The 11,254-nt window shown below is 40.9% G+C and overlaps 1 protein-coding gene across 4 annotated transcripts in view; it reads right to left on the bottom strand.

The window, feature by feature from the left end:
• Nucleotides 1-808: 808 nt before the first annotated feature.
• The window catches only part of LOC110031121, a 102,463-nt gene continuing 92,017 nt past the window's right edge, over nt 809-11,254 (bottom strand). For all 4 annotated transcript variants that reach the window (XM_020734182.1, XM_020734183.1, XM_020734180.1 and 1 more), the window contains 3 exons: nt 3,459-3,518; nt 2,392-3,378; nt 809-2,301 (listed from right to left, as the gene is read on the bottom strand). In XM_020734182.1, the coding sequence (XP_020589841.1) occupies nt 1,345-2,301; nt 2,392-3,378; nt 3,459-3,518 (2,004 nt within the window). In that variant the 3' untranslated portion in view covers nt 809-1,344. The remainder of the gene's footprint in view (nt 2,302-2,391; nt 3,379-3,458; nt 3,519-11,254) is intronic.

Raw genomic sequence — 11,254 nt, 5'->3', positions numbered from 1 at the left:
GAATACACTTGAGTTAACGCAAACCGAGTTCATGAAACATCATGTTCGATTACCATATTCTTTGATCAAACTTGCTCAAGTTGACTTTGGAACAAATGAGGCCTACAATGGCCCTCCTCTCCAACAATTATATATAATATAGAAACTCCTTCTAACCCTCATGTATTTGGTGAGTTATAAAAAGTATTAAGACACTGCATTGCCTTGAAGTTCAAGCTACTGATCACAAAAGGAACAAATTCATTTTATAAGAAAATGAACGTTTATTAATAAATCTTACCTTTTTTTATGAGAATATGAATGCCACTTTGGTAAATTCAACAAGTGGCTTCATCTCAATCAAGTTTGTTTAGATGTAAGAACTCAGGTTGACGTTCAGATTTATATGTCATGTTGTTTGGGCAGAAATAGCTTTTCCTTGGATAAGAAAAAGAAATCTTTACTTCAAATGCTAGCAAGTTTAGACATTTTATCTAAATTAGTACTAAATTTCCTTAAAAAATTGTCTACACAAAGCTATTTGTTGATCACAGATGTGCTGTTTCAAATAAACATCTTAATTATCAAATATATCAGATATACTTTGCTATCTAGCTAAGAACCCCTCATCATCATATCTACTATTTAAACATATATTTCAGATTTACTTCATTCCCAATTAAAAATGAAGACTGAAGAATGATGATTGTTTGGCAACCATTTATAAACTAAATGCCAAAATTGATAAAATAAATATAAATTTCAACATTATTGTATAATCACCATCAAAGCCAACATAAAATTAAGTTAACCTGACAGTCTGCACTTCTGCACCCTCATGAAACTAGTGACAAAAAAAAATCAACTGAATATCTTCAATTGAATTCCTTTGACCCTCCATCTACTACAATCAAGCAATGTAAAGGATTTGGCAGTCGACACGGAGTGGCTAGAACTTCAAAGTTACTTAACATAAATAATTTTTTGACATGAAGGACCTTCTTTAGTTGTTCTGAGATATTTGTCCGGCCTTTTTGTCTCTCATATCACTCTTAAGAATTCTCTCAGCGCTCCCAATCTTCCCTGCATAATTCTTTCAACCACTTTTAGGCCACCAAATTTCACCAAAACAAAGAGAAGTAGGAGTTTCATGTATAGCGTTTGCACAAGTAAGAGAAGTTGGTCTAACGGTTATATTTACATGGCATCATTCTATTGAAGAAAGCACACACTATTACTGCAAATAAGAAAATGCCAGTTTAGTGGTTACAGTGAAAATAAGAAAGTGACAGATTGATCTCAACCTTTATCACATAATGAAGTAGAAAACCAAGACAAAACAATCAGAGGGTCTGAACTTGAGGCTTAGCGTCGACGCCGCTTGCCATCAGCTGCATAAGGAGGTGGCTTTCTATTAAATTTACTGGTGCGAGGCCTTAATGAATCTCTGTGATGAGAGTCCAAAAGAGGCTTAGAAGGATTACTAAACCGTTCAAATTCACCTAAAGGTTTTGTCTGCGCTGGTCCACCAGCTGGAGCATCTGAGATAGGGCATGGGCATGGCCCAAGCAATCCGGGCTGATATTTTTGCTGTAAATCATGGTTTTGACAAGGATGGAATGATATTGGTGCTGTTGTGTCTGGAGGAGGGAGGGGTCTTCCTGACAGCAGCCTTGCACTAGTGGTTGCACTAGGCAGTGGCTGCTTGGGAAGCTCTAGGTCTGGGGGACACCATTCTGGCATGTCATCATCGTCGTCATCCCAGATGCTTTTGCGTTTGAAACCAAAACCATTCCTCGTATTGTTACCCGTTTCCTTTGTTTCTTTAAGGCAGCTTGAATGGCTTTTGAACTGATAATCCTCAGTTGAAAGTGTCTTGTCAGTGATGAACTTCCCAAAGTTTTTGGCATGGGGTAATCCCTCATTGGAATGTAATAATTTGCTGGGTAAAGGTGAAGGCATAGGTCTATAGGACTCTGTCCTTGTAGCTAATAAAGCGGGATCACCTGCGCTCCATGGTGCTTCAAATGAGGGTTTTCCAGTTAGTGGAGGTGCATTAGGGAAACGAGTTTGCTGAGTCCATCCAGGAAATCGGTTAGTGGGGCCTTCTGGTTCTCCGCAAGCAGAGCTGAAGTCAAATTCTGGGAGGTCGTCATCATCAGCTTCTTCTTCTTCTTTTCCATCACCATTGGACGCATCACAAGTTTCCTGAATTTGAAGAAGAGGAGGTGCTCTTGTCTCCAAAACATCTGCAAGCCCTCTCGTTACCATATGATGCATGGTATGAATCTCATCTTGAAGCTTTCCTCCTTTAATAATAGCCTGAAAAGATACATTAAATTACGAAGTTTTCTGAGTATAAATTTACCATGAGAAATTACACCAAGAGAGCATTTTCATGAGACAAACTACCTGAGGTACATTTTCATTTGACTTGAGAAGTCCATGCAGGAGCTCAAGCGGTAAAGGAGGTGGCCCTGGAAGAGCAGGCTGTGATGCTTGAAGGCTTGGTGCAAGATTTTCTCCAGCACAGTTTGAATCATTTCCAGCACTAGAATCAGTCTTCTGCGCCAGTTGTGGCTGAAACTGAAAATTTGAGGAATTTACGGGGACTAAAGGCCTGGGCCTTGGAGCTGGACCAAAGCCAAAGTTTCCAAGGCTTTGTGACACACTACTTGATGGAGAATTTCCCAGCATAAATACAGGAGTCATTTGAGTTGGTGAAACGCATTGTGAAGATTTGTCTGAAACCAGAACTACTTCATTTGTTCCTGAATTTTGTTGGAGAGGATTAATGTCTGCTGGCTGCATATTCTCCTGCAACAAGTTCAAAGAAGGCTTCTCAGAAGTTTTCTGCTGAGCTGGAACTAGTGGACAACTGTATGGGACTGAAGATGTTATTGTTTGGACAGCACTACATTGAAAACTGCCGAAATATGAATTGCTACTAGAAACTGCAGCTTTGTTTTCAATAATCATGGATGTTGTATCACTAAGAGCAGTGGCTGTGCCAGCCTCCAAACCAGGCAGGTCCAAAGCAGCTTTCAATTCCGTTTCACTTGGCACAACTTGTTTCTTTGCGCATTCATGTGCTTCCATGGCTGATGAATTCAATCCTTGATTGGATAGTCCAGTTGAATTGAGGGGCTGCTCTTCTAGGAGAGTTTTCTTCTCCATTGTATCTTTAGAGACATAGTTTGTGGATGGTTGACTTCTACGCCATACAACACAACCAATTAATGAATCCTGATCTTCTTCAACTGCAGCCATTCCCTTGAAAAAACCATACTTAGCGAGTATGGTTATTATGGCGTCACTGCGAGGGCATATATAAAGATCAATGCCTGGAGGAATTTGTGCAAACCCAACCTTCTCAGTTTCCCTATAACCCTTTGCAACCTAAGAGATTAAGTGAAAGGTATCATAACCTAATGAGGAATCCTGAATATTCAAGAAGAATAAATAACGCAGTGCCATACCTCCATCATGCCTGAGAGACCACTTCTACAAGATCCAACCTTCCAACAAAGGGATATTACCTAAAAGCCATGAAACCTATAACCCTTCAACACAACAAGTTATTTAAGCAATAGAGATCTAACTATAACAAGGTTAAGTAGTGAGGAACAATTTCCAGCAATGCTCTCCGCTCCACATGTTTCTAACCGATAAACTTGCAGTGGCAATACTTTCACATAAAAATTGACTTAAACGTATTTGTAAAATTGAATTTGGAAAGACCATGATAATTACAATTTGAACATTTTAGTGAAGATACAATCGTGATTGGTTGGTTCTGGTTTAGATATCAATTTGATAGAGAACTGTCAAGTGCAATAAGATATAGTACTTAACGTGATTCTTTTAAGGACAAGCTCAAATCCAACATTCCGATATGCTTTCAGCATTATTAGTTTGAATAAAATGCTTAAGAAAAATGTGTAGATAATGCACGGAGCTCCTGCAAATATAGAGTCTGGAGAAGTTTAGTTTTGCCATTTACATAAACAAAGACTATTTCAATTATTCAAACCAGGGACCTTCATAATACACCATGAAACTTAATGCTTGTTGGTCAGGTGGCTCTCCAAACTCTGATGAAGCCCAAATGGATTGATTTAAGCAAGACTAAAATCTCAAGGTTCAGCAATGTCAAAATAGGACTGACGGGTTCCACACAAGCTTCAAAATAAACTGGGTCTTTGTTGACCTCGACCGGTTGATTCCCCTCCTTAGTAGCCAAGATTCTAGCCGTAGGACCTTTCTGTTGACTACTCCTAGAAAACTAGTAAAGGAGTCCTACCCGTTAGCAATTCTAGACTTTTATTCGCTCGACTTGACTTTCCATGTAGTAGTCTTGACCGTTATTGCTTAGCAAGTAAGGCTACTCCGAAGAAACTCAGAGAGCATTCCTATAAGACTGTCGGCCTTAGGATTGACTCTACTCGTTGATTTGGCGCTGCTGCACTCTTCGCCGTCCTGTTTAATCGATTCGAGCTGAAATCTTGATAGGATTTGGATTGCGATGCGTTTTTAATTCGATCGACGACGAGGTTGCTCGAACGACTCCGGATGACGAAACGGACTGCGCCGACACGTCTGGAACGTCGATTTTGCTTATGAGAGATGTTTGTTTCTTCGCGAGGGCATTTTTGGAGAAAGAGATTACGCCGACACCCCCCTGCGCTCGATCTCTGTGGAATTTTTTTCAATCATCGGCTTCTTCTTCCCTTAGTGTTTCCCCCCCCCGCCCGCCTCTCGCTCGTGCCTCTGCCCTAAGCCGCTGTGGTCCCTCGCGTGACCCCGCGAGCTCGAGACATGAGAACAAAAATTCCTGCACTCCCCTCTCGCAGTCACCCATCCCGCCTCATCATTCGTAGGCGTGGGCTCTTTGAGCCTCAAACAGTATGGCCGACCCCCCCTGCGCTCGATCTCTGTGGAATTTTTTTCAATCATCGGCTTCTTCTTCCCTTAGTGTATATCAGAGCTCCTCTGTGAAGCTTCAAGGGGCCGAAAATTTGTTATGGGGAGGAAGTTTCTCTGTCACTCTTCTTCCTTATTCTTTTTTTGAGTTTCTAGTGCTTCAATTAGGTTCTCACTGTTGGGAGGAAAGTTTGGCTTCTAGAATAGAAAGATTACTATTTGCCTCATTCCTAAATATGTTCTAACTTATTCTTTATACATTTGTTATGTGGGAATGACATTTAAAAGCTTGAGGGTGTGTATTTCCTTCTCCCTCCCTTTCTCCGTGCTTTACTGGCTCTCGGTTATGGCCTTGTCGAGCCTCTGATGATGATCTTGTGGTGTGGTGCTAGAAGTTAGATTTGGTTAAGCAATATGGCATGCTATTAATTCTTTCTTTTACTTTGCTTATCTAAAGTGCTGAAGTCATAGCATGTTTCCTAACTTCTGAGGCATATTTATATTAGAAACAATTAAAAGGATGGCCTTGAAATAATTTGGCTCCTCTCATGAGCATGTTAGTGTATGTATTGTGAAACTTTCATTCACTTTCACTAAAAGCATGTGATAGTTCTAAGTTGAATACCTTAAAGGCATGGGAATATTTTTCTAACCCTCATTGTGGCCTAACTTTTAAATCTCAATTGCAGTTGAACTTTTAAGACCTTGCTGGGTTCGGGTTTTGGCCTTGCTTGGCTCGATTTGGTCTTTAACTAGTCTGGAATTTGATGAAAAACTTGGTTTGACTTTGGTTTTGTGTTGAATCTCGGTTCTTGCCTATTGGGGGTTCTTCCTTTTTCTCGCTTTGGTGGCTCGGTTTCTTATTTTGGGAAGATTTGGGTGTTGGTTTTATTGAAGCTTGGCTTTTGCTTTGGTTAAAAGTATTATCTTAACACATTTAAGCTTCTCATTGGAACTTTAAGGAACTTGTTTTGGCTTTATGGTGAGTTCTGATTGTGCTTTATGAGGACCTGGCTTTAGCTTCCCTTGTTTGGGCTTAAACTGCTTGGATGATCGTGGGGAGAGCAAATGTGTCATTCCAAAGAGATTGATGGTATTTTACACTCTCTTGCGTATGTTAGAGTTCCTGTGGAATGAATTTGAGTTGCCTTAGTCATGGACTTTGTCTTGTGCCTTGAACTTAGCCTAGGCCGTGAGCCTTCCCTTTCCCTTTGCCTCGTGTCTTGGCTTTGGTCTTGGCTGTGAGCCTTGTTTACAATGCTTTGGAGTTGGTTTGGACTGCCCTGTTTGTCGTGGCCATGAGTCTTTCCCTTCTTTAAGTCCTAACCGTGGGTCTCTCTCTTTTATATTGGCCTTGTTTTGCCTTGGCCATAAATCACCTGTGGGAGTTTATTCGGGTCTAGAGCTAGATGGTGCTGAAATTGGCTTTTACCCGTGAATTTTCTTGGCTTTACCTCACTTGGGCCAGGGAGCTTGGTAGCTATCTTCCTTTCTCTATTGATACAGGCCGTGGGTCTTACACCTCAGTGCATTGGAAAAATTTCGTGTTTGTTTGATGTGTGAGACTATGGATTAATTTGGGAGTTGGGAGATTTTGATATCAACTTGGGGTTTGGAGGATTTGCAAGCCTTATTTGGGAGAGCATTTGGTTGATTTGATTAATCTTATGTCTTTAGGGTTTGAAAAATCAGCGCAAAGTAATCCTTTATGTTTGTTAGGAAAGACCTTGGGCCCTACTCTTCCAGGTCTTTTCGATAGGAGTTTTGAGAACTGATCTACTCTCTTTTTCGGTATTTTAGATGGATCAGTGTCTCCTCTCTCTCACCCCATTTTTGTTCTTTTCTTTCCTTGCTTCTTGGTTCGGTTTTCAATGCTTATGTCCGACGCATACGTGTCCGCGTATAGTCTTTTGCTATACGTGAAACCATCAAGTAAGGTCGCAAGTAGTTTGTTTTGAGGCGTAGGGTGGTGATGATAAAAGCACACTGAAGATAGAGCAGAATGATGCCCTATCCTATAACATTAAGATACAGGTATTTGATGAACAATAAGATAAAGATATCCTTCACCGACATAAGTCTAGCGGGAGTTGGCTCGAACCTCCTCAGGTGGTTGGCAGTCCCACGCCCGACAGCGTAATCGACTTGTGGACAATATAAATTGTTAAAACTTATTTCAAAAAATAAAAATATATTTTTCGCTATAAAATAAAATTTGATGATTTTTTTTAGCGCTATGTGCATGTCAAAAACATAAATTTTAAAATACATTTTAAAATTGATTGTCCACATGACGAATACTTGTTTAGGCTGGAAAATAGCCCTCTAGGTGAGGTTCAAGACACACTTGTAGACGAGTGACGGGTTCTATACATTCGGGTGACCCAGTAGCCTTCGTGAACCCTCGAGTATGTATATATATCCGAGTCTAGCCCCACATGAGTGCTTACGGTCCCCCTTACCCGAATTTTTTTTGTTTTCTCGAAACTTTGGGACAGGGCACTCGTGTTTCTTTTCCTTTCTTTTGGGATTTCTCCAAGATTTTTAGGATTTTTTACTTGAGTCTCTTCTCGTTGATTTTCTCGAGTTTTCTGTCCTGAGTCGTAGTTACACTCTTCTTCGAATTTCCTGGATGACGTTTCTTCCAGATTTCGCTTTTTGCGATGCATTTCAGCTTGCTATATTTGCTATATTTAAGAAACAACGGATCTCACGGGCGTACAGGTTTGCTTTACATTTACAGCAATGTCCTGTACAGCATGTTATACTATTCTTGTTTCTACCTGCTACTGTTCTTCCTGTACAGCATATTATACTATTCTTGTTTCTACTATTCTGGTTTCTATCTGCTATCATTCTACTTGCATCCTACTGTTTGTCCTGTACTGCACATTTTATATTATATAGCCTTAAGCATGCCTTCTTTTATAGGATGTTTAAAGGACTATTACCATAGGGCCGCTGGATTTGACATCATAACTGGACACCCTAGAAAACTTAAACTCGTCACGACAAGGAGCTTGGAACTAGCGCGGTGGGCAGCATGACACTACTGTTCTTCCTGTACAGCATGTTATACTATTCTGGTTTCTATCTGCTATCATTCTACTTGCATCCTACTGTTTGTCCTGTACTGCACATTTTATATTATATAGCCTTAAGCATGCCTTCTTTTATAGGATGTTTAAAGGACTATTACCATAGGGCCGCTGGATTTGACATCATAACTGGACACCCTAGAAAACTTAAACTCGTCACGACAAGGAGCTTGGAACTAGCGCGGTGGGCAGCATGACAATCTTCAACAGCAGAACATGTCTTTCCCAGCTAAACCATTGTTGACCTCACTTTCGGTCGAGTAGCCTAAGATCTAGCCGTAGGACCTTTCTGTCTACTACTCCTAGAAAAAGAAGCTGTCGGCGATAAAAAGTGTGGGGTGTTGGGTGAGGAGTTGCTCGTAAGAAGCTGTCGGTCACCGCAATCAAGATCCTGTCGCCCGCTTCGAAATGACGCTTTAATTTACATATAAATTTAAGTTTAAAATCAAATATGAAAATCAAACTGACCCCATATTTTTCATAGTTTAAATGAAAGAGCGCTTTGCCTCAAACCCTGCATCTATTCCGAGAGATAAACACAAAACTTGAGGATAAGACTCGATCAAATAAGCTAAGAAATACATGACGTCCGTTTTAACGGCAAATAAAAGGGTTTCGCAGACCAAACGGACGTTATGTATTTCTTAGTTTATTTGATCGAGTCTCATCCTCAAGTCTTGTGTTTATCCCTCAGAATGGATACAGGATTTGAGGCAAAACGCTCTTTCATTTAAACTATGAAAAATATGGGATCAGTTTGATTTTCATATTTGATTTTAAACTTAAATCTATATGTAAATTAAAACGTCCTTCCGAAGCGGGGCGACGAGATCTCGATTCCGGTGGCCGACTACTTCTTACGGGCAACTCCTCACCCAACACCCCACACTTTTTTATTGACGACAACCATCCATTCCCTAGAAATTAAAACAACAATCCATAGGATTTCGAGGTTGTTCGCCTATTGCAACATAAATCCTCAACCTTTTTGTTAGGCATTTGCATAGCTCTGCTATACGATCTAAGCCCTAACTCATTTTAGGATTTTGAGGTTGTCGTTCGTTACGACCTAAATCCTCATATCTTTCAGGCAATTTGCGTGATCGTTTCACACTAATGTAAGCCCCAATTAAATAAAATTGACAGGATAAAACACTTGAATATTTCTCCTCGAAACTGAAGCCAAACCATAGGGTAGACTGGGAAGCCGCCGAGGATCTCCTCTGGATCTGTGGCATCCCCTAGCTCTTCCTCCTTTGGATTCTACAATAAATATTCCAAGTTTGAATCATTCCCTTTTGCACACCTCTTTGTCCGATTTCGTTGAAAAATCATATCCTTTTGAAGTTCTTGAAGATAATTTTTCCTGATTTTTATCGAAAGTATTCTTAAGTGACAACTAAGTATCAAAGGAGGCCTGGAGAGGAAGTGCCAACTAGAAGGCACATCGATCTGGGAGATAAGACAGACCTGCTGCTCTTCAATGGGAGGATGAATCTAAAAGATTTTCTCGAGTGGATGTAGATTGTTGAGCGGATCTTTAAATACATAGATGTGCTTGATGATAGAAGAGTGAAACTCGCCGCCATCAAGCTGACAAAGAATGTCTCTTTGTGGTGGTAGAACCTGAAGAGGGAAAGACAAAAGGACGAGATAAAATCACTTCTTGGGAAAAGATAAAAGAAATGCAGGGACAATGCCTATCCTTGCGCAACCGCCAGGATATTTTCATGAAGCTCCACTACCTACAGCAGAAAAATCTATCAGTGGAGGAATACACAAAAATTTATGCAGTTAGTTTAATTTGAAATGTGAACTTGAAAGAGACAAAATAACATTCCATAGCCAGGTATTTGAGAGGTCTGAAAGTCACCATCAATAACGTGATACAATTGCAAACCTATTGGACACTAAGGGACATGCAAAGCTTAGCACTAAAGTTGGTGAGACAACAGAAGCCAGTAGAGATACTTCAATTCAAACAACCCCCCACAATTGGAGGCCCCAACAGGAGCACGACTAGAGGAGTGGGAAGGTCTGGACAGGAAACTGATAGTGCATATCAGAGTCAGAAGAAGCCTAAAATGAGTAGTATAGCCGCTATAGTTCTAGCCTGAAAAATGCTTCCAATGTCATAGATATAGCCACTTCGCCTCCAGCTACCTGAAGAGCTGAGTGGTGTCATTCACCGAGCAGGGTGCCATGGTGGAAAAGATTGATGAAGAAGCAGTTGAGGATCGGGGTCAAGAATACGAGATACAGAGAGATGGAGAAATGTTATTTGTAAGAAAAGTTCTGCAGAAGAACCACAGAGGGATCACTTGTGTTGAGGCATAGTATCTTTCACACTAGGTGTACGACGAGAGGAAAAGTTTGCGGCCTCAATATTGAAAAAGGAAGCTGTGAGAACGTGTTTCTTCTTACATGGTGAAGCCGAATCTAGCAACACAGAAACACTCACAATCCTATTTTCTAGCATGGTTAAAAAAAATGAGATGCAAGTGGATCAACAGTGCCTGGTAAAGTTTTTCATTGCAGATCAACTACAGTATCGGGAGTGGTGTGATGCGGTGCCCATGAACGCCTGCCCAATCCTGCTGGGGAGATCGTGACAATTCAATCATAAGACGTAACATGACAGGTTCAAGAATACTTACACATTCATGGAGGGGGGAAACACATCATTTGTTTACCCATCAAGGATTTTGGAGGCACGACTACATCTATCGAGGATGAGCCTAAGGTGCGCCATTTTTCTGCAGTCAGTTTGGGAAGTCCCAGTGACACTGGCCTTAGTCGTCTTAGAGAGGACTGAGGGAGGACTGAGGAGGATACGGGTCCACTGGAGATAGTCCAACCGTTCTTAGCCGAGTTGCTGAAGGTGATGGCCGACAACCTACCAGAGTTTACTGTCACAGAGGGATATCTATCATGCCATAGATCTTACCCCAGGGTCAGTATTGTTAAACAGACCCACATACAAGTTGAGGCCAACAGAGTAAGAGGAGTTACAGTGGCAAGTGCAGGATCTCATTACTAGGGGATTGGTGATAGACAATACCAACCCGTGCACTATTCCCTTGCTAATGGTACTCAAGAAGAATGGCTCATGGAGAATGTACATCGATAGTCGAGCTATCAAAAGATCACCATCAAATACTAGTTCTCTGTCCCTCGCCTGGATGCCCTACTAGATTAGTTATATGGAGCCGTAGTCTTTTACAAGATTGATCTATGCAGTGGATACATCGGAT

Source organism: Phalaenopsis equestris, unplaced genomic scaffold (genome assembly GCF_001263595.1).
Source record: "Phalaenopsis equestris unplaced genomic scaffold, ASM126359v1 Scaffold000770, whole genome shotgun sequence".
NCBI lineage: Eukaryota > Viridiplantae > Streptophyta > Magnoliopsida > Asparagales > Orchidaceae > Phalaenopsis > Phalaenopsis equestris.
The sequence above is the reverse complement of the archived record's forward strand: the minus strand, read 5'-3'. Positions and strand labels throughout refer to the sequence as shown.